Source organism: Schistocerca serialis, chromosome 1 (assembly GCF_023864345.2).
Source record: "Schistocerca serialis cubense isolate TAMUIC-IGC-003099 chromosome 1, iqSchSeri2.2, whole genome shotgun sequence".
Taxonomy (NCBI): Eukaryota; Metazoa; Arthropoda; class Insecta; order Orthoptera; family Acrididae; genus Schistocerca; species Schistocerca serialis.
This window is the reverse complement of record NC_064638.1, coordinates 539,507,500-539,532,698: the sequence shown is the minus strand read 5'-3', so window position 1 is coordinate 539,532,698 and position 25,199 is coordinate 539,507,500. Positions and strand designations below refer to the sequence as shown.

At 39.6% G+C, this 25,199-nt stretch overlaps 1 protein-coding gene across 3 annotated transcripts in view; it reads right to left on the bottom strand.

Moving 5' to 3' along the window:
- Positions 1-25,199, bottom strand: part of LOC126475061 (nardilysin) — a 360,282-nt gene that overhangs the window by 303,106 nt on the left and 31,977 nt on the right. For all 3 annotated transcript variants that reach the window (XM_050102619.1, XM_050102633.1, XM_050102627.1), the window contains exons 2-3: positions 19,994-20,082; positions 17,057-17,193 (exon numbers count right to left, since the gene is read on the bottom strand). In XM_050102619.1, coding sequence (XP_049958576.1) covers positions 17,057-17,193; positions 19,994-20,082 — 226 coding nt within the window. The remainder of the gene's footprint in view (positions 1-17,056; positions 17,194-19,993; positions 20,083-25,199) is intronic.

Sequence of the window (25,199 nt, the reverse complement as noted above, 5' to 3'; positions counted from 1 at the left end):
CGGTAGTGTACCCGCAATTTTTCACTGTTTTTATGGAACAGCTGAAAACCTCAAAAATCAATTACCTCAACAATATTGTAGTTTTGTTTTGGGTTCTTCCACCGAAGACCATCTTAGCAATCTCTGATTGTTGCTTTCTGTTTTGTAGTCTGTGGGTCTCAAGTGCAATCTTGCCAAATCTAAATTTTTTCAGTCATCCACTGAGTATATAGGTTTGGCCTCCATCACCAACCGCTAACCTCGGCGAGGATATTGCAATGGAGATGCAGTCCCTGGTCCTGCCTTACTCCTCAGGAGAGCAGGGATGGCTCACCAACCAGACCCCTTATCACTTCCGCCCCTACTTGCTGGTGACCGCCCACTTCAATTAGCAGCAGCTGCCATCGTTGAGCAGCGAAATGGATGTCAGCGCAACCACTGGTGTTTTCTGTGACTCATATTCTCAGAGCTTTGTGAGATCAGTACCCTTTTTTTTCCACAGTACCAGTTTTTTTCGATACCAGTGCTTTTTATCTGTATCATGCATTTTTTTCAGTGCCATCCATTTTTTCTGCACCACGTATTTTTCTGTGCCTAGTGTTTATATGCAAGTATGTAGTTTTCCCACATCCTAGAAAGGAGTAGTGATGTACCTTCACTCGTCCCATGTGCAATTTCAGAGATAGCAGTCCATACAGTTCACATGCCCACTTATAGAGGCCACCTGGGTCAGTCCCCCTGGCGCACTCTTGTAAGCTGCCAAAGAAGCAGTATTATTTAAGTGATTGCAGATGTGTGCTCGGCCTATTTTGTAACCTGTATTACTGTTGCCCAGTCAATGTGTTCAGTGGTACACACAACCTGTACTTCACTGTATTTTATGTGTTGCTCTATAAAGTACTATGTACCATAAATCGTGTTTGTTCTTGCTGTATAGGTACTTCACATCTGTGAATAAAAAATTTCTAATCACAGGGCACAGCTCTTTGCCTTGTGATCAAGATTTTGCTTTAATTGAGAGAAAGAAGAAGACCCACCTCATGTATAAGCCATTTGAATGGTTCCAGGTAATAGCAACTGCAAGACCAGACAACTTGTTTTTGGTCCGTTACAAGCAGCCAGAAGATTTCACTGATCTGAGTACTACAGAAAAGCAAATCTGCAAAGATTCAAAATGCAAAGTAAAAGATTATGTTTGGATGAAGGTATCCTCAGACTCTCCAATACTATGTCAGAGCTGCAAGAGCCACAGCTACCTTAGTACTCCGCAAACTTGGCCAAACTTTGTAGATGTAAAAACACTATTACAGTTCCACCTGTGCTAATCGGCATGAATAGTATACCCAGACTGCATGGAGACCCACTGCCTGTATCTGTGGAAAAGAGAGCTAATCTGCTAGACATGTGTAGATATATTCCTGAAAAGTACTAAACCTTTTACGAGAATCTAAAGATTCCTGAAAAGTACTGAACCTTTTACGAGAACCTAAAGATAAAGTGAAGTGACAATGTAATGCTTAATCATTGCAAAACATTCTTTTGCAACAATTTTCTAGCATTCAGTGAATTCTGTTAAATAATGGGAAGCTCTAACAACAAATAATGCAAATTGCAAATATGGTTTCTGTTTCATTATTTGTATACAGAGTAAAACCAAGAAATATTATTAAGGGCTTTCAGTTGCACAAAGCTGTAACCCACAAAAATGTGCTACTTACGTTAGAGTTACAATGTGTTTGCATATACATCCAATGATCACTTCTCATATCTTGATTTTAAAACCACACACTGCCACAATTATTGTACTGGACTCAAACAGATTATCAATGCCAGAATAAGCATTTGCAAACAATTCACTGGTTTCCTTGTTGTTCTCCTCTCCTGAAAAACTTGGCTTTTTGAGAGTTACAACATTTTTGCCAGCAAGTATTCAATTAGCTTTGCACCGTGTGGGGCTATGTAGTGTCGATCCAATAAATCTTCAATTCTTGTGGGACCAAAATGGAGAATACAGAACAAAACAAAAAAACTGAGGGACATGATACAATCTCAAATAGCCAAGTATCGGGTTTGGAAACAACGGAAGCTGTCTCCACAAGTGGACGGGGCAGTAGTTCAGTCCTAGAGCTGGAATCATCACTCAAAAGTTGGATCAGGTCAAGATCAAATCTTGAGGCTCGAAGGAGAAAATTCCTCAAAGAAAAGGAAGGCTTCCTAAACAGAAATGGAGGAAACTTAAAGGTCTCAAACCTAAGATCTCCTAAAAAATACTGTCTAAGAGGGACACCTTCTACCTCACAGACAATGAGCAGGATAAATGGATTGAGAAAAATTCCAGGCAAGAAACAGGGAAACAGACCTATAGTACTGCAGTCTTGGTTTTCAGAAAGGCAGTTATCCAACAGGGATATCCACTGGCCAACATCACCTCACAGCAGGTGGAGCTTGTTCAGATGGCCGTCTTTGAGAAGACTGAGGCAAGACACAAGTCCATGTCCCAAATTCACGAGGGTCTATTTGGACAAAGACACTCTAATCTTTGTCTGTGAGGGAATTAAAAACAGTGGATTGGCTTAAGAAGATGGTGTCCAAGATATCTCCCTGGGAGGAGGCAAAACTGCCTGAGCTCTTCAAGACCACAACAATATTAATTTGGATAACACTACTTCTTACGTACACTCCTCCAAAGACTCTGTTAAAGACAGAATGGGTGCAAAGCCAGAAGGTAATCACACAATAGGGTTTATCGGACAGCCAAACTCTTGTTGCAGAAGTCGGTGAAGAATCCTTGAGGGCAAAGCAAGAACAGGAAGCCAAACTACTTAAAGATCTCACAGGTTACAATCACAAAAAGGGACAATGGCAGCAAGGCAGCAGCTGCAAGTGTTACAGATGAACTTGAGCTGCGTTGTATTCTGGGAACAAAGAAGGTACATGTGGCCCTGACCCAAGAAACCATATTTATAGAAAGGGGGCCAGAAAGCCTATTTATATAAAGGAGGCATTTCAAGCCTCAGAGGAACTGGATGTAAGTTGATTAGTGCTGGAAATATCAAAAACTCCAGAACACGCATTTACGTCAAGAATGGAATTTCATTCACTCTGATAGCGAAATTTTGTTCCAAGGATTAGCAACCATCTGGATGAACCAGCAAAAGGAGGGAAGCACTAAATGGACAGTTCCCCTCCTTCCAGTAAATGAGGAGACTGGTAGACAGCTGTTCAAAGCTGAATGAACAACTGTTGATTGGTTGTGATGCCAGTGCCCATAATCGGACATGGGGAAGCAGCAACACCAATAACAGAGGTGCTTACCTTCTTGAATGATAAATTGTAACCTGGAAATCCCGAATAGAAGCAGTAAACCTATTTTCTGATCATACCAGGACTAAGGATATGAGACTGATCAGTTAGTTCTCCTTTCTCCTAAAGCCATAAGGAAAACTAGTTAATGCAAATGTTGCAGAAGGGAGGTTAACAGAGGTTTCTTTATTTGTAAATCAACATGCATATCAATCAGGCAATCATGTGAAACAGCACTTTATCAACATGTTTGTAAGATGGAAAAGCACTACACTTTCAGGAAATTGCTCTCTGCACCTTCCCAGATACCGAAGGTGCTTTTAGCAATACAACGTTCAAATCTGTGGATAGATCTGCAGAAGGACATGGTATTAAGACCACCATTTGTAGGTCGATTAAGACCATACTGAGTAAACAAAAAACAGAAGCTAGCACACTGAATGAGAAAATAGTGATCAACACCACCAGAGGCTGTCCACAAGGAGGGTTTCTGTCATCACTACTGTGAAACCTAGTGGTCAGCGAACTCATCAAACAGTTAAATACTTCTGCCAAGGACACTGAGCCGTGCTGCGGCTCACATTGGTGCTGTTTGTAGGTTTCCGTCCTCTGTTGGAGGCCGGACCATATCGTTTAGCTGCGTGGTTGTGGTTGTTTGTCTTCTTCTCGTGTTCACTGGTGCCACTTGGTTTTGCAAGCATTGCCTGTCCGCTAGTGGCAGCAGCGGCGGTTATTGATATGTAGTATCTGTGGCCCTATCTCTGGGGTGATGTTGCGGTTCTTCTGAGTAGTGACAGGGTGCAAATAGGTTGGGGACTCAGGAGGAGCCAGGTCCGTGCTGTGTGATAACACGCTGGGACCGCTGGCGGTATGCATGGACTGCTGTATCAAAGGCTTGTGGTCATGACGGTGCACGACCTCATCATAAACCGGATCCTGTAAGCTTTAAGTTAAGTGCATTCGGATTCAAGTAGAGAAACCTCCACCATTGTGAAATCTTGCAATACTTCAGTGACGGGTTCGTGTTGCTGCCTGTAGTGTTGCCGAGGCGAAGAGCAGTGAGTGGAGTGCTTGGAGAAGGCAAATCTGATTAGCTTTCCTGGACTTCTAATTACTATTTACTGTGTTCAGTTTGTTACTATTTGTTAAGTTCAACCAGCAGTATTTTTCCTGCCTCGTGGGCGCTAACACCCCAGTTACGTGCCCTAGGGGTTAGTGTATGTAATGGCAGTGTACGTTTCCTCACCTTGCCGCTGCTGTCCAGTGACGCATGTAGTTTTGACAGCTCTCTTAATTGTAGGTTGGTTGACGATTCTTCTACTCCAGTGGTAGTGATTCCGTTCTCATTCCATGCCCTCTAAGCACAGTATTCTGCGGACAGTCCAGACTGCCAGTTCCAGCTTTGACGTATTTTTACATCTCGCATTTGGTTTATTGGATATCAGATAGCCTCAGCAAGGTTATCATTAGTCATTTGTTAGACTGCCACTAATCTGAGTAACCATTGTGTGAAGTGAATGCAGCTCTTGGCTGCCTATCTCATCACTCACGAAAGTGTTTTTTGCCGGACCTACTCAGAGGTCGATTCCTGGTGTATCTGCTGTGACTGGCACTTGTGTCATATTACTGTATTTGCTGTTTTATTGCATGTTTCTAACATTTTTTATATAATTGCTATTCTTGGCATTACAGCAGGTTTAAATGGTTGTGCTACCAAATTTACGATCATTTTGTCTCACCCATTTGGTGACCAGTTGTCTGTCTTTTTAAATTAACCTTTGCTATTACACTGCTATTTTACAGTGTGTTTCTTAAATTTTTTATAATTGCCATTCTTGGCATTAAAGGCCTTCAGCCATGACTGTGTTTACTTGCCTTAAAATTCTAATTGAGATCACATTAGCTTGTTTTAAAACATTATTTGCTGTGTCTGTATTTTATGCTCATTTGGTAAATTTTAAAGCACTTAAAGCACTATTAATTACACAGTTGTTTATTCTTTCATTAATAACGTGTGATATCTGTATTAATGCTGAGTCTGGAATTACCGTTTAAAATAAATTTGTGTAATTGCAAAAAGGAAACCAATAGTAACTGATTACAGCCCCGTCTACAATCGTAACCGAATCCTGCCTTCCTTGAATACCAGGTTTCAACTTGTAGCACAGCATGGTTACGATTGTATTATCGCCATTTCAGTTACTGTTGGTTTGATTTGCTTAACTCTGTTAGTGTTGTATGATTTCTGCCTTTGGTATTGTGTTCTGTTTTAAGTGATCAACACTGTAATGGCAGTCAGGCAGTGCGCCGGGATCAGCCAACTGAGGAAGGACCACCTAACTTATGAGCTGGCGATAAGACGCCAGCATATTGAGAGTAGTATTCCGGACTTAGCAGCCCGCTTGCATGCTACCGTTCTTCAGCCGGTTGACGTCACGCCAGATGTTGTGGGTGAGACAAAGGCAGCCGTTGAGTTTTTGTTTAAAGCTGTTAGGCATCTTGAGGACAACATTGGGTTTTTAGAGGGCACTCAACCTAGTGGCAGTCAGACAGGGTGCGGGCACAGTTGATACATTTAACCAACCAGATATCTGATGTGAGGGCATTAAAGTTAGAGGATCGTGATAAGGAATCAACCGTTGAGTTGGGGTCTTTGGTTAATAAATTGCAGTTTAAGGTCATATGTTTAGAGCTTGATGGAAAGAGGACGGGGGAGCAGGATTTGTTATCTTCCAGGCAGTGCACTAGCGAACCCAGGAATAACAACCTTATGTCCTCCTAGGGGTTAGCCTAATCCCTGGTGCATCTGTTTCGAGACATCACTGAATTAGCTACAGACTGACTTGAGCAGATTGAAAGGTTGTTATGGTTGTTGGTTCACTCTGAGCAACACGCTGATGCGTTTAATGTTTCACACCAGGTAATTTTGTCTCTAGTGTATCCTTTAACAAGAAGTGAATTGAGGACTCTGGTATCCAGGGCTATGGCAGAAAGGTTTTCATTGCAGCAGTTGAGGGAACTTGTGACCAGCGAAAGATTGACCACAGAAAATCGTAAACAGCTCGAGTGTCGCTATATTCGGCAGATGCAGCAAGATAGGGAGGAGTTGCATCAATACGTGGAAAGGATTAAGACAGCCTGTTTAGCCTTGTTAGTCAACTTGCCAGAACGGGAGTTAGTTTCAATTGTCCTGAGGGGAATGAGAGCGACGGATAGGTCACATTTTTGTTTTTCATGGTCGTCCCTCCACTTGTGAAGAACTTTGTGCCACCGTTGTAGTGATATCCGCGTCGCCACTCTCGGACGATAGACACCGTGAAGTTAAAATTCAGCCCGTGGGTGCCACCAAGGGGAACTCCGGACTACCAACATCAGCTGAGTCTGCTACAGGGGAATGGTGGCTTTTTTTCAGGTACGGTCAAACAGGGCATTTAGTTCATACTCGCATTCAGCCGCGGACACACAGAGTCAATAAATGCCGCCCAGCTGGGCAGCGACCCCAGAGTCGAGCCTTTAAACCCTGGTGTGCCCGTGTCACTGCTCAATCATCACCCCCACTGCCTTATACTTGTTCTCGAGTAGGTGGCGAACCTATTTGTGCCCTTATGGATTCTGGTAGGCGAGCTCCTTTTCATTGTTGAGCTTCGAATGGAGACCATGTTGGACATGTCCCCCTTTACACCTTTGGGTTACAATGGATGCAGCAGCACGATCATACAGGTTAAAAACTGGAAATAACTAGAAACCTTTAGGAAATCCAGAATCTCATACCAATATCGTGAATGTGGTAAATATAAGAGCAGTCGGGCAAATGACAACTGACTGTACAACTTCCAGTTGCTTCAGTAAACCTTTCAATGTAATAACTGGCAGTAGGGAGCAGTGGAAGAATGAACTTTGATAATGCTCAGGAGATACAGTCTGGTTTACCGATGGACCAAAATCAGACAAAGGTGCTGGGATCTTGGTATACAGGTTACAGCCTACACTAGCGACAGCAACCTCCGTAGGCAGAAATATCTGCTACACAGTGTGCATGGAGGAGAATTTGTGCAGACGCTGCAAGGACTGTAGCACCTACATTCATTTAGATAGCCAGGTAGCTTTGAAATCACTATCAGTCTTGCAACAAGAGCAAGGACCACTGCAGGATGCCATGAAGCCCTTATGAGGCTAGAGGAATACAACAGGAAGAATCAGCTGTGGGTCCCTGATCACTCAGGAACCCCCAGGACAGATACAATGACTCCATTTGTTGGGCCAGAACCTGTCCTATCACTTAGGTGATGGTAAGAACAAAACTATGTAGTTGGAATAGGTTCAAATAGCTCTGAGCACTATGGCACTTAACATCTATGGTCATCAGTCCCCTAGAACTTAGAACTACTTAAACCTAACTAACCTAAGGACATCACACAACACCCAGTCATCATGAGGCAGAGTTGGAATAGGAGGAGCATGCAGAATGTTAGATCAAAAAAGTGTGACAAGCTAATGCCGCCAAAGCCACATCTTGAACAGGCGACATATGACTGTCTGTTGGAACTTTTAACACAAAATTGTTAAGGCTTTCGTGGCCACTTGTTGACAAACTGCCTATTTGCTTCTGTCTCAGGTTCTTCGGCCGACGTTCGTCTGATGATTTTACTAATGTTTCGCCAGCACGAGTGGCTGGCATTCTCAAAGCTTCACCCTCCATTGCTGGTGATGAACTGGAACCTGATTGATCTTCCAGTCATTCCGACGTGAACTCTTCCACATGTGCATGGTAAGCGGTATATACCCACATTGCAAATGGGTCCCTTATATCCTTTGCCAATCTAAGACATTCTTTGATCTTCCTTGTCGGTTTGAAAATTGTCTTTACACCATGTTTGTGAAATATACAGCCGATTCTGTCCATCACTGAACGCCAGGATCAAAGAACATAAGTGACATTGCAGGTTGGGGCAGATGGAGAAATCGGCCGTGGCAGAGACCTGCGTGAGACCTACCATGTAATAAAATTCACCGACATGGAAGTTCTGGCTGTAGAGAAGCATTATCACACCAGCTTGTTCAGAGAAGCGGTAGAAATACACAAACATGGGAATAGCTTCAACAAGAAAGAAGAAAGCCTTAAGGTAAACGGATCCTGGCTTCTCATACTGCAGCGAACGACCGTCGCAGATAGCAAGAGCAGAACTGCACTGGAAATGACCGTGGGGAAGCCCTTGGACATTGGTGTGCCAAGTACATATAGTCTGCAGCCGCGAGTCATGTGGAATGGCAATTTCTATGAACAGCTGGAAGGCGTTGCCATGGGTAGTCCTCTTACTCCAGTGGTGGCCAACTACTTCATGGAACATTTCGAAGCACAGGCACTGGACTCGGCGACTTGTAGACCTAAGGTGTGGTACAGATACGTCGATGAAACTTTCATTGTGTGGAGCCATGGTGAAGAACAGCCTGGTGACTTCTTAAGACACTTGAACAGCATCCACGGCAACATAAAATTTACCATGGAAGTAGAAAAGGACAAAAAAATACCATTTCTAGATGTGCTGGTAACAAGGGACGGCAATAACCTGGGACACAGCGTGTATTGAAAACCAACACACATAGACCGATACCTGCAAAAACTATCAAACTGCCACCCAAGCCAGAAAAGAGGCATGATTCATACGCTCATAACGTGAGCAGGATGGATATGTGAGCTGCAGCACCTCAAATGTGAAATGCAACACCTGGAAAGTGTTCTGAGGAGCAATGGTGACTCCACAAATTATATTACAAGTGTAACAGAGCCAAACACTCAGCGAAGTAAGAAGTCAGAGAAAGAAATGTCGGGTACGGCCTTTCTGCCGTGCATTCCCAGAGTGACGGACAGAATTGCACAAACACACCGTAAAGACAATTTTCAAACTGACAAGGAAGATCAAAGACTGTCTTAGATCAGCAAAGGATAAAAGGGACTCACTTGCAATGTCGGTAATATACCGATTACCATTCACATGTGGAAAAGTTTATGTCAGAATGACTGGACGATCAGTCAACACTAGGATCAAAGAACATAAGCGACATTGCAGGTTGGGGCAGGTGGAGAAATTGGCCATGCTGAGTGAGACCGACCATGTAATAAATTCAGCGACATGGAAGTTCTCGCTGTAGAGAAGCACTATCACACCCGCTTGTTCAGAGAAACTGTAGAAATACACAAATACGGGAATAGCTTCAACAAGAAAGAAGAAAGCTTTAAGGTAAACGGGTCCTGGCTCCCCGTACTGGAGCAAATGACCGTCGCAGGTAGCAAGAGGAGAACAGCACCAAAAATGACCACGGAGAAGCCCTCGGATGTTGGTGCGTCAGATACATATAGTCTGCAGCTGCGAGCTCGGCTCCACTTCACCACCGGCAATGGAGGGTGAAGCTTTGACAATGACAGCCACTCATGCTGGTGAAACATCAGTAAAATCATCAGATGAACATCGGCCAAAGAACTCAAGACAGAAACAAATAGGAACTTTAACAGCACACAATGGATACAGAGAGAGAAGTCTCTTAAGGGCAGACTATAAGGTGAGTGGGCTACAAAAGCACCATCTTTAATCTTGTAACTGTTCACATTGGAGGCTAAAGAGATACTAGATATTCAGATCATTAATTCCTGAATACAGAACTAGTAAAAGGCCACCTGGCTTTACTAGAAATACAGGGAGAGAAACCAAGCAATTAACTCAGTTTTGGCGCAGGCAACAGTATGTTAAAACCACTGTTGTTTTGTCACCTGCATACATCAACCAATCAAGCCAGTACTCCAGCAGCAACTGTGCAGTACTGCTGCATGGTGGTAGCAGTCAGCGGGGGCAAAGGCAGTGGTTTCACTTCATGTCTCACTTTCACTGTTAATACATATTGATAAACTAGATACTGCAATACACTAATTTGGAACTGCTCTCTCACATGGGCACATAACATTCTGCTTTGAAAATCAATTTGCTTGTTATGAAAAACAAAACCAATGCTTTCCATTGACACTGGGTGCCACTTGAAACATGGAGTACCAAAAGCCGTAGAAAGATCTAAGAATGTGCCTTTGGCACATTCACTTTTGTCAAGAGCAGCAAGAATTATAAGTTTTACTATGACTGATTCTGTACTTCTGCCACTTCGACTCAAATTGTGAATTACTTATTCAAGTATTCCCCACTGAAAAAACTACATTGCAAATATCCAGTGAAATGCAATGAAAAATGTGCCAGATGCCTCTTAGGAGGGACACACTGTATAATGCAGAGAATAAAAGCAAAGTAATCTAGGATGTCATTAAAATGGAAACTGGGGGAGACAGACTAAAGTACAATAGCATAAAGGTAAGGTAGGGGGATAAAGTAACAAATGATCCACACATTCTGGCAAATTTCGTGAATGAGCAATTTACAACTATTACAGAGAGATTATAACAAAAACCCCAAAACAAATATATCATGTGTAAATAATTATGAACAAAGTACAATAATTTTATTACTAACCACAGAACATAAGGTCAAAAAAACTGTATACAATCAAAAAAATATAAAGTCAGTTGCTTTAGATGAAGTATCAGTCTGTGTGCTAAAACAAGGCATACCAGTCACCTTAAGAAACATCACTAATGAGTCATTCACATAGGAGAACTTTTCACAGTATTTAAAACAAGGAATAGCTGTGCTGCTGCTACAGGAAGATAAGGCAGACAATGTAGGAAACTACAGGCCTATTTCTCTTCTGTCATCATTCTCAAAACTAAAAGACTCAATTATGATCAACACATTAATAGACTATTTGAATTAATAAAGCCTACAGTTTGAGTCGAAGTGGCAGAAGTACAGAACCAGACATGATGCTCTTGACAAGAGTGATTGTGTCACAGGCATATTCTTAGAGCTTTCTATTGCTTTCAATATTTCTGATCATAAGATACTATTAAATAAGCTGGAATCACTGTATATGATAGGTGTAGCTAATGGAGCATTTGAACACACCTAGCAAATGGCATACAAAATGCAGAGAGAACAAAACCTCTAACAAGGCTAAACCTTCAAGGACACACTTATTACAATGAAAATATAGAAATACAAGATCTCCTCCCAGTAGTATATTATGACCAGTGCTGTTCCTGATACACATCAATAGCTTTCCCAACAGTGTTTGTCAAAGGGAAAAAATTGTCTTTGCTGATGACATTAATATTATAATCATTGAGAAAACAAAATAAATCCTTGCAGAAAAAGCAAATGAAACCCTTGAAAATGTTAACAATTAGTCAACACGCAATAAAGTTGCACTGAACATTAGTTTGAAGAGGGTAAATGGCAATGTTAAATTAAATGTAGATATTGCTTCTAGAGATTGCATAACAAGCACAAAATTTCCAAAAATTAATACTGAGTCTCAGTTGAAGATGTGATACACACAAACATATTTGCAAACAAAATATAATCAGTATGTTACGCCGTTAGAATACCATAATCATTTTGTAACAGCCAGTGTCTTTTCAATCTACATTATTCATTTCAGGGGAACAAAAACATAAAATATGAACACAGTTTTCAAACTGCAGTACAGAACCATATGAATAATAACAAGGAACAGTAGTGTGGCTCATTATGAAGAGCTCTTCAAAACACTAGGGATTTTCACTACACCAAATGAGTACATTTACCAAACAGTTACGCACATCGAAAACAACCTTGATAATTATTGCACAAAACAACTCTTTACATTACCCAAGACTGCAGAATAAGCTCTAGACTGAATTTACATTTGCTAAAATAAAATAAAATGACACCATACAATATTTTCTATAAAGCAAATAACTGTAAAATAAATTACCTAGTGAGCAGGTTAAAGGGCTTACTAAAATGACATTACTTAAAAAGGCATTTAAAATGTACATGTCAAGCAATTTTCATTGCATACTGTGAAGGATTACTTAGATAATAGAGAGCAGGAATTTGGTAAAAATGTAACATGACTAAATTATAATAATAATAATAACAGTCATTTTACAGTATTAACTAACTTGTTTGCAAAACATTATTGTGCACGAGGGACAATCTGAATTATATTGCACTGGTAAATAGACTGGCCTTGTATGCACGAGGATAGAGACTCTAACTGGCATCCAGCCATCCTAGTGTAGGTTTTGCATGGTTTCTCTAAATTATTTCAGGCAAATGCCAGGGTGATTCCTACTATAAGATCACTGACGATGACCTGTTCCACCCTTGTCAAATTAGACCTGCAAGTATGTAACTTCCTGTATATATGAATTACAGTTCTTGTTCTTAAACTGTAATACCATGACATATCTTTGTACAAGTGATTCACTGTCATGTACTACTGCTACAGCTACTACTAGTCCTACTATCAGATGACACTTTCCTATTCTTTCATTTATACAAGAGCTTCCACTATTAATTCTGCTACAGTCATAAATAAATTCTATTATCAGTGGTTGTTCCTGCATTTAGTACCTATATTACGACTTTTTCATGAAAAGGGTAGTACCTGATAGCTTCACTTTCACCAATCTGAAGTCAAACTGCATAATAGACAGCTCTCACAACACCTGCAATTTTGGCACTGAAGTGTAAACAAAAATGACCACTCAAAACACGAGACTCCGTACAGGAATAAAAAGTTAGGGACATTTCTGTACACTTACTTGTCTCAAGAAGTCAATTGGAACAAGAAAGTTTATCATGCAAAATGGTCTTAATGGTACATAAATCCCGAACAAGAATATCCCAAAAACACATACTCCTCTTCTGGGAGGCCAGTAAATCCAACACAAATCTGAAACTCAACAATCTCTACAATAACAATTGAAACTAAATAAATTATTCAATAACAGTGTAACTGCTCACATGACTCCATCCTCAATTCATTTCATTTTATGAGACAAAACTCACAGTAACCATACTCTTACGACATTCAATCAGTTCTTTCCTTTTGATTGGAAAAACCATTTAATCTTGGTCTTCCTTCTCTATCATTCTGTCTCTCATGAGAATGTTGTACGTAATGTGTTTCAGCCTAGATGTTGCTCAACACAGTAAATTAAGAGTTGTAACATTTTTGCTATTACTTTCATCTATCATAACATAGGTTATATCAATAGACCTAATCAATTCACCTGTTCAGACCTTTTATTTTTGATTTTCATCCTCTATTTCAATCCACTCTCGTAATGTTTGGACAAGAATAAAAACTTGTTTTCTATGTGTCTGATCTTTACATTTCACACTACAGTGATGCCAGTATTACAAAAATGAATATATACACCTGCATGTGCATGGCTACAACCAGTCAATAGCATTAACAATTAACATATTTTAATTGCATATAAGGATAAAGAACTATACATTAAGAACTTTTGTTCATCTTTTGTGCCTTATGACGCTAAACTCTAACACATAACATATCTACATAGAATAAGGGAAAAGCAACCACTCACCTACATCGGACTGATGTGTGGAGTATACATTTCACACTAGCTTTCACACTCTTGCTGCTTTGCTAATAATAGCACATACGACCCCACACACACACACACACACACACACACACACACACACCCAAATCCCACAGTGTGAAAAAAAAAACAAGAACTTGAAATCTAGACTGAATACTGTTTTCTATGCTCCACACATCAGTCCACTATAGGTGTTGCTCATACCTTATTTTTCATACAGATACATGTAGGAATTTCAATTATTGTTATACTAATCATGTCTGCAGTGGCCCAGATGGATGCGACTTGACATGAGTGCACGCATACAACCACACCCCGTGATGCACCCACCACATGTACACCTACCACATGATCCACACTGGTTCAGAGTGTAGTGGAGGCTGTGTCCATGTGGGTGAAGCAGTGCACAGGGGACAATGGTACTCTCAGTGGAGCACCACGTACTCGTTGTGGGAAGTGATAAAGACATGGGGCAGTGGGGTCAGCTGTTTGCTGAGAAGTTAATGGTGACAAGGTGCCAGCAAAGAGTGACATGCAACGGTTAGTCCAAAAATGGCATCAGACAGGGTCTGTTTTGAACAAGCCAAAATACATTCATTATGTCTGATGAAGCATGGTTTCACCTGAGTGGCTATGTCAACTCACAAAATCACAGATTCTGGGCAGTGAGGAAAATCTGCATAACTTCCACGAAATACTGTTTTATGATCAGAAGACTAGTGTGCAGCGTCTGCACGCCACATTAGAAGTCCCATCTTCTTTCATCAGACGGTGACTTCAGCATGTTATATTGCCAACATTTTGAAACCATTTGTGGGAACATTAACGGAGGAGGAAGAGACCTACAGTCACTTCCAACAGGATGGAGAAACTACCCATACACCCAGCCAAACCTTGGAGCACATTCACACAATCTTCATGCCTGACAGAGTGGTTGGCGGAAGACAGTCTGGTTGCCGCCATAGACTTCCACCCAGGCCACCTGATCTGTCAGTGTGTGATTACTTTGTGTAGGAAGCCCTCAAGTCTGAAGTATAGAACAACCCTCATACTCTTCAAGAACTGCAGAACATTTCACATGAGAGAGCAGCAATTCTAGCAGCCCAGCTTCGATCTGCCTTCAGCAGCTTGCTGACCAGGGACCAAAAGTGCCAAGATATGAATGGTGGCCACTTTCAACATCTGCTATAGTCAGATTAATGCTGTATTTCCTTTCCTCTGCTGTGTTTCTTTGTACCCTAGAACTCTGTTCTCCAGGTCACTTTTATTTGCCGCATCCTATATATACAATGGCTGACAAAAATGTGAAGCACCCGGAAGACATGGATGTATGTCAGTGTACCTTCATACATGTACACATCATCAGTGGGTAGGTAAATGATTAGAGTTGCAATTCTCTATGACAGGTAGAACAGGCACCACCAGAGTGTGTTAGTGTTGTTTGTGTGTAGCATTGTTACCAGGCCTGGAAGGATATATAAGGAATAAGAACAGTGTCAGATATTGAGTGAACACTATGAAGGTCACAAAGATGCCACAAACTCACATGATACAGCATTATCAGCACCTGATAAAGTCTGAAATGGGTCTCAATGTGAATCTCCATTTGGCCAGCTGGGTGAACTGTCTACTATGCAGATTTGTGGATCATTCGAATGTGACAGTGATTTTGATGTATTCCCACAGCCATCGAGGTCCCCATATCCACCCTTAATCAAATGTGTGGTACCTGCTCAAATATCAATACAGACCCTGTGTTAGCATCCAGGACATGTTAATACAGTTGTGGGCCAGCTCGCCTCAGATAAGGATACAACACCTTTATGACACCTCCCAAATGAATCTGTGCATGCATACAGATTAGAGGTGGTGCAATATCACACTGATAAGTGGGTTCATACTGATAAGTTCCTTTTCAGTTTTATTTAATTTTGTAATCACTGCAATAACATTGCATATGCTCACAATTCATGAAGTTTTGTTTCCTTTTCTTCTTCTCATTTCTTGTCAATCAGTGTAGTATAAAATAAAATCCATCCTATTTTTTTTTAATTTTATTTTTTAGATCTGCCAATGAACAAAAGTCTGCAACGCATAGTGCTATGACCACATAAACAAGTAAAGAATTAATAATTTTACATGACTGGTTGAAGCCAACAGCTACATATCTGTCACAGTCACAGACAAACAAAAGTCAATATGTCTCACTGTGTTCCTGATTAATGTACAGTCAACGTCTAGACAATCAGACAACTATACACCAACGAGCTAAAGCAAGACAATCAAACAATTATACACCAACAAGCCAAAGCATTAAGACCACCTGCTCAATAGAGATTTGGTCCATCTAGGAATGCATGCCACAGATTTGACAAGTCTTTGGTAGGTTTCCAGAGGTATGTGGCATCAGAAATCCACCCACATAGCACACAATTTCCGTAAATTATGGGCCGGTGATTCATGGGTGTGGAGCTGGCATTCAGTGGTGTCCCAGATATGTTTCATCAAGTTCAGATCAGGTGAATGGTGGTGGCCAAGGCATCGTGTGAATTCACTATCATGAACCTCAAATCACTGTATCATGATTCTGGCCTTGTGTCAGGGACACCTGTCTTGCAGGAAGACACCATAACCAAATGCCATGTTTCCATTAATCCACACTACCAGTCTCAACGATTTCGCGTCCACTGTTATCACAATTGACAGTGTCACTGGGTGAACACAGAAATATTTACAGATTATTTGCTGTAGAGTCCCATGTTCAACAATGTGCTCTAAAACACTTGTTCCTGCACCATCAGTGTACTCTGTTGGCAGATTTGCCACGGGTCACAACCTGTTCTGCTTTACAGAGTGTGTGAGCTAGTCTATTATCTCCACATTTTGTGATGAAGTGTGGACACTCAACCCTTTGTAACCTACTAGTGGTTGCACTGTCCTTCAACCACTTTCCACTGATGCTCACACCCGTACATGATCCTCATGAGCTCATTTGCTCATTTGCAGGTGCTGGGCCACAACAATCCACTATTTATTATCGTTGTTGATGACAGCTGATTTCCCCATTTGCAGCACGTATAGTCACTACAATGATTCCTCATTTGTCTCCGTGCCACTCGTATACTTTCTTTACTGTCCCGTGCCTGCAAGACCACCAGGTGTCATTCAATCTTGTGGTGGGTAGAGGTCATAATGATTTGGCTCATTAGAGCATTTCCATTTTCTTGGGATTATCTAAATCATAGTTAAACTGTAAAATGTAACCCTTTTTCTCACCAATTTTTCCTCTTGTTTCAGAGACTCCACTTCACTGCCTTCACCATCTGACAAACTTCCAGAAGAGTTGCCTTCATTTTCAGATTCTTCAGATGAAGAATCAGATTCATCGTGAGATTGGTTTTCCACAGTTTCATCTGTACAACAGAGTAATTATTATATGCCATTACACTAAAGCTATGTCAAATGAAATCCTAGCTAAAAGTTCTCCCTTAACCTCAGCTTTACATGCTCCACTATCTGAATGACTCAGCAGGAGAATAATACACTTTAATAAATTTAATAAACTTCAGTCATAAAAGTTGAAAAATACCAACTACTGCATATGAATTATTAGCATTAACAGCACACAGAAATCTAAGAATAAAAAAAATGCAAACACAAATGATAAACAGCACGGAAACAGCCGGCTATCACAAAATTCAGTAAGAGCTAACACTTCATCTACATTTTTGCAACGATCCTGATTCAGCACATTCCAATTGTAATGTCTATTCTTATGACTTCCATTTCCTGCTTTGCTTCCTTCAAATTTCCGTAGCACTTAACTTAGTTTCTGTACTAACTGTGGCCCTCTCCTCATTCCTCCGACATTCCTATCCCTTTATCTCATTTACATGCATTCCTCCCAAATTCGTATCCCTGTACATTATCTCCATGGCAGTTATGCCTTGCTAATGAACGAGGAGGAATTCAAAATTCTGAAAGTGACCGAAAAAGTGTTTAAACTGACTTTTCCAGTACCTCCATCACATGTAATAATTACAGAAGAGCTTCTCAAAATTACAAAAATGAGAGCACGTAGAAAGTCATAACATTATTCACATATCTCCAATAAGTGTATAAATTACTGCACTATCAGCACATATGACAAATGTTAAAAACATTGATATCACCCACAAAACAAAACAAAATCCAAATGTTAAGAACTTTTAATATAGTCATCATTTGCTAAAAGTAAGGTAGTCACTCACCATTAGGATAAAATAGCCTTACTTTCTTAAAAAGTAGATGAACTGTAACTGTTTCCAAATGAAACACTATACCATTATTCTTTATTAGTATGTCAAGATGCTGAAGACATTCAAAGAACAGTCACAAAGGTTAGAACAATGTGAAATACTACTAAATCATGACACTGTGTTCAGAGAGAGAGAAAATATTACAGTTATCCACAAACTGAAACTACCATAACACAGCTACCTCCTGTTTAAAAACACAAAGAAAGAAGTACCCACAGAACAGATATAAAGAACAATCGGTCAGAATAATTTTAGGGTATACCAGTAACCCGGTTCTTTAAAGAATCAAACTCCCATGTATAAAACTGCTCCAAATGTCTGATCACTTTACAAATGAGCAATGTGTTAAAATATCTGACTTTAAGAAAGTAAGCACCAAAAAGTTTAGGATAGTGTTGAAATTATGCTCCAAGTTTGATGGAACTAACTAAGTACTCTAATTATCAAGCACCAGATGAATATAGTCTGGGTAATTTGCACTCCATTTTAATCAAAAGTTAGTTTTCCATGCATCTCAATGTTTATAATGTCACATCTCCTGATCTGTGTGTCATACAATTATATAATTTTGCAAGCACATGCAGTGACATATGTAGATGCTGTCTGCAAAGTGTTTTGCAAATAGATTTGGGAGTAAAGATGCCTGATGTTGAAGTTGAATTTTAAGCAGAAGCTAGTGTTTCGCACATGTAAATGTTTATGACTTCATATCTCCCGAACTGTGTGTTGTACAATAATATAATTTTGCAGGAAGATTCTGTGGTATTTGTGGATACTGTCTCCAACTGTGCTGGGAAAACAACTACTAGTAAACAAGTAATAATTGAAACATCATGTCTGCTACTCAAGTTTTACAGCATGATCAGCAAGACTGTAGTCAGCGATAATTTTTTTTTACTTTCATCACATGTCGGACATGTCCGACAGAGCAGACACCACAAATGATGGTAAGGCTGAGGCATACATTTACATAACAGAGAATGGGGAAAGAAAGGGAAGGGATGGATGGGAATTTGTGACTGGGTATTGTGTTAACACAATGGCTAAAGCTGAAAATTGGTGTTGGACCAGGACTTACATCTGGATTTACCATTTCTCATGAGCAGTTGCCTCAACCGCTGAGCCATCCGGACACAGTCCCTGACCAACTCAAATTTCCAACTTCTTGCACAGTGCAATGCATCGCTTGCCCATTAACCCCTGACTTGCAAATAATATTCCTGTAGGAGTTCAAACAATGTCTGCTTCAGTGAAAATGCACTAATACTGTCCAAACTCCTAAGGGAATCAATAATTTGCACACAGTGGGTAATGGACGAGGGATGCTGAATATCAGTTTTAAGAATCCAATGTCTTGAAGCTTTTGTCATCATAATAGGCATCTTATTAGTGTCAAAGTTTGCTCATGCAGCATACAGATGTTATTCTTGACGTTTTAGGAATGGCTCAGAAGCAATATTGTAAGTATCAAAACTTTCTGGACCCAACACAATGAATATGATTTCCTTTATTAATAGTTGCATGTAGCCGATATGATGAGGTTTGTTAGACCTAAGCAAGTGTATAATAGTCCTCCTAAACTGCTGATCTCTGTTTTTTGTTTGTTTTTCTGCTATAAAAGCACTATTACATTGTTAAATGAGGCAGCTCTGAGGAAACATTAAGAGAAACCATTGAGAGTGTAAATGTTATTCTGAATGAGTATTAACATCATTTGAAATAGGAGTCCCTATTTGTAAGGTTAGATTGGCAAATTTCTAGACAGTTCTCTTTTGTCATAAATATTATACTTGAGGAAGCCCACATGGTGAGGATTTGTTAATTTCTTACCTCTTTTATTGAGCTTATATGAACATAAGTAAAATGGTAGTCTATACTACTTCTCTAATATTTTTGAAACTGTTATACACGTTACCCTCATTAATCGGTTCCTGGTCAAGTGTTGTTAAATTCTCCACGTCGGAGATTAATAGGGCTGTCACACCATTCTTCAGTTTAATAACTCTGCAAAAGAATATTCCGTAGGTATAATGGAAACAAACAAAAAATACAAAGCTTGTATAGTGGCAGTTAAAATGATGCTATGACTCACTACTTGTACACACACACACACACACACACACACACACACACACACACACACACATACATTTACACAAAACACATATTTACACAAAGTAAGTCTAAATTAACAGAGAGAAGTAACTCTCAAACCAATTTTGTGGGCAGTACTATCCATTACCATTAAGGCCATATATTCTATTTGTAGTTATAAACAAAATAATAAAATCTTACAACTACTTTGAAAAAGAAAGAGAGAAAAGATAAATGACAACTACTTCCTCTGTTGTACTAGGCTGTTCATCAGAATTGTGGGATATGCAGTTCATGAAAAATTACCTGTTTCATATTTACATAGACAAGTTCTTAAAACAAAAATGCCTTATTATAACTGAAGTTCTTCCAACTTGTAAGCAATTTCAATATCAGCTAAGTACAGCAAATAAAAAAAAGCAACATATGTCCTGCACTCCCGCAGACACACTACGCTGTCAATCCATGGATAAACATTTAATTCAAGCAAGGCAATCCTCACTTCTTGTGACGAGTCTACTGCTTGATCATAATTTTCCGTTCCTCGCTTTTTAACTGATACTCTTCTAAATGCATTTTTACTTCAACAATACAGTAGTAATGAAAGTATGCATGGTTCAAGCATACACTTTTCTCACTTCTAACATCCACATCTCTATCAACTACCTAATTTTTATAAGCCTCAGTGTCCAGCAGAATGACAACTTGCAATATGGCATGTCGAGCAGTATATGGTTTATTTTAAGTGCTTGTACACATACCGAATAGTTTTAAAAAAAACAGGCATAATAAAACAACTAACATCTTTAGTACAATAATCATGTCTTTAGTGCCCCACAACCATGTACAAATTGATCTAATATATAACAATGTAACAAAAATTTATTTCCTCTCTTTCCTTCACTAGTATGTACAATTTATTTCAGTGCAGTTCACAACATTTTTTAAAATTCTCTTTCCTTAATTCACCAAAACTATGAATATTCAAAACTCTCACATACAAAAAAATCAAATTCCCTATATCTCTGCATGAGAATTTTATTATTTACTATATGCAGTTCTATACGTGAATACTATATAATGTGAACATAGTCTCATTCTTCATGGATAACAGTTTTTAAAAGTCCAGAACGATCTTACATTGTCCCCTGAAAGGCACAGATCCAGGCTCATATTCCATTTTGGCACATAGTTTTGTCAGGAACTTTCACAAGCAGAAAGCTGACTACATTTTTATTGTTCTAAATTATCTCCTATATGTGAAAAATCAAGGTTTGTAGTACCCAACTGCAATAGATAATATCTGTAGCATTTCTGTCTAGTGGCCTTATTTTTAGTGCCATGTTTTTTTACCCATGCATAAAGCTGCTTTGGACACAAGAAGAATAATACAGTCCATCTCGCAATACCTCCTTTATTTCAGAATTAGTTTTTGAAGCTTCAGTAGCTTCCCAAGACAAACTGATTTACATTTTCCCGCATTTAAATCTGAACACAGCTTGTCCATTCCCCACTCTCCCACAGACAGTAAGCCATTATTCAGAAGTGCCCATAAAAGCAACCAAACATAAAGAATTGCCAATTGCACATACTGACATAATTGCAGTACTGTTATCCTCTGCAAAAAAGGAGACCCTCCATGAGACAGATTTTCTATTTCTTAAAACAATTTCCCCCAAAAAATAAATATGTATAGCATGTGGAACTATGAAAGCCTTTAAGCCACCATTTATAAAACCAAGGCATCCAGTGTCTAGAAATCTGAAGGAAATCTATATAATGAGCAATGATTTTTAAGTAGTTTCACAATAAAATAGTGCTGTACCATACTAAAGCAAGTTTAAAAATCCAATAGTATGTGTGAGATGCATTGGAATTAAATTTCTATGTGAAACTGTTAACAAACAGGAGAGAATGCAACCAGCTGCAAAATTCAAATTACCTAATTGAGAGAACTAACACCAGCATTTCTACAGATGATAGCAACATGAATGTTCATGTAAGCAATTCTTTTAATTATTACCTTTCAAATATGAATGGAAAAATTGGTTCAAATTGTTTTATAGCAAAAGCTGACAATTATAATGAAGCCGCAACAAGCAGGGAATTCATTTTAATTTATGCTTCTTCTATATTCTTCTCTCGTGTAAGGTAAGTTATCAACTCTTGTAATAGTAAAAGTTATTGTGGGGTTAATAGTATTTGTGATGAGATACTACAAATTTCCAGTCCCAGAATATTTTATGTTCATAATCAATATTATGAAAAGCGTAGATAACTACCCATCATATATGTGAGACGTTGAGTCGTAGACAGGCACAACATTAAGACTGCTATACATCTGAACTTCTAAGGTAGGAAACACACAGTTGCCAGAGACAGTGGTCATGTGTGTATGAGTTGTGATTGGATGATACTTTAGAAGTAGGCCTTTTGGGTTGAAGGCTCAAACGTATAGCAGTCTTTTTGTTTTGCCTATCTGCGACTCACCATCTCCTCTATTTCGTGAGAAGCTATGTCCTTTTCATAATACTCTTATTATTCCATTCAGTTTTTTCCATTGTTTCGTATGTAAGGAACTCAACAACTGTTAGTGGTTACACCGAATGCATGTTTGTGTATGTGTGGGTAACATTACTTCTGGTGTAACTTCCCAGACAAACTGAAATATTATAATTAATTGGTTATGTATGAGAAGGATTATTTCTTGACTTTCTAAAAGCTTTTGACTCTGTACCACACAAAAATTATTAACAAAAATATGGTTATGTGGGATATCAATCAAAATTTCTGACCGAGTTGAGAATTTATAGGTGGGGAGGACACAATATTATCTTTGATGGAGAGTCAGCAGCGAAAGTAGAACTAAGATCAGGTGAATTCCAGAGAAGCATAATGAGATTTTCACTCTGCAGCGGAGTGTGTGCTGATATGAAACTTCCTGGCTGATTAAAACTGTGTGCCCGACCAAGACTCGAACACCGAGACTCGAACTCGGGACCTTTGCCTTTCGCGGGCTAGTGCTCTACCATCTGAGCTACCGAAGCACGACTCACACCCGGTACTTACAGCTTTACTTCTGCCAGTACCTCATCTCCTACCTTCCAAACTTTACAGAAGCTCTCCTGCGAACCTTGCAGAACTAGCACTCCTGAAAGAAAGGATACTGTGGAGACATGGCTTAGCCACAGCCTGGGGGATGTTTCCAGAATGAGATTTTCACTCTGCAGTGGAGTGTGCACTGATATGAAACTTCCTGGCAGATTAAAATTGTGTGCCCAACCGAGACTCGAACTCAGGACCTTTGCCTTTCACAGGCAAGTGCTCTACCATCTGAGCTACCGAAGCACGACTCACGCCCGGTACTCACAGCTTTACTTCTGCCAGTACCTCGTCTCCTACCTTCCAAACTTTACAGAAGCTCTCCTGCGAACCTTGCAGAACTAGCACTCCTGAAAGAAAGGATACTGCGCAGGAGAGCTTCTGTAAAGTTTGGAAGGTAGGAGACGAGGTACTGGCAGAAGTAAAGCTGTGAGTACCGGGCGTGAGTTGTGCTTCGGTAGCTCACATGGTAGAGCACTTGCCCGCGAAAAGCAAAGGTCCCGAGCTCGAGTCTCGGTCGGGCACACAGTTTTAATCTGCCAGGAAGTTCCAGGGAAGCATGTTGGGACCCTTCTTGTTCATGTTGTATATTAATGATCTGCCAGTCAGTATCAACAGCTACCTCAGACTGTTTGCAGATGATGCAGTTATCTATAATGAAGTACTGTCTCAAACAGCTGCAAAAATATCGAGCCAGATCTTGATAAGATCTCAAAGTGATGTAAAGATTGGTGATCTGCTTTAAATGCACATAAATATAAAATTACAAACATTACAAATGTAAAAAGGTAATATCCTGTGACTATGAAACCAAGAAGTACAATTACAGTCAGTCACCTCTTACATATATCAAGGTGTAACATTTTGTGGGGATATAAAAGGAAAGATCACATATGCTCAGGGGTAGGTAAGTCAGGTGGCAAACTACAGTTCACTGTCAGGAAACTAGAAAAATACAAAGGAGGCTGCCTACATATCACTTGTGTGTTTTGCCTTAGAAACATTGCTCCAGGGTGTGGGATCCAAACTAAATAGAACTAACTTGGGATACTGAACATATATAAAGAAGGGCAGCACAAATGGTTTCAGGTTTGTTTGATGACATTCACAGAAATTTTGAAAAACTTGAATTGACAGATTCTTGAAGGTACATGCAAATTACCCCCCCCCCCCCCCAACCCTATTATAAAATTTCAGGAACCTGTACTAAGTGAAAAACTTTAGACATTGTTCAGCTCCATATGTGTTACTCCTGTAATGACCATGAAAACAAAATTACATTAGTTACAGTATGCAAAGTGGCATTTTAGAAATTATTTTCCACACAATCTGTAGGTGGCTAGATTGAAAAGAAACCCGAACATGTGGTACTATGCTACATACCCTATGTCATGCGTTTCACGCTTGTCTGCAGGATATGTTGTAGGTAAATATAAATGATTCCACATATGTTAATAAACACTGATCTTTAGAGCATGATGAAATATCACTGTTTGCTACAGCTTGCAAATTTTCCAAGTCATCTGACTGTCACTCAAAACTTTCTGCTAACAAAGCTGCATTTTTATGTAATTAATGGTTTAGTATTTTACCAGTAAACCCCTGATTCTTTATAGAAACTGATTCCCACATATAAAACAGCTCCAAGGGTCTGATTACTTTATATTAAGCATGTAAGTGAGAAAAAGTTTAAAAATGGGGTTGGAATTATGCTTAAAGTTTGTTGGAAGTCAATAAGTACTCTCTTTATGAAACACTAGATGTAGTCCATCTGAAAAATTTGTGCTCCATTTTAAGCAAGAGCAAGTTTTTCATATATCTCAATGCTCATGATGTCGTAGCTCTTGAACTGTGTGTCCTACGATGATATAATTTTGCACGTACATTCAGTGGTATATCCAGATACAGTCTACAAAGTGTACTGG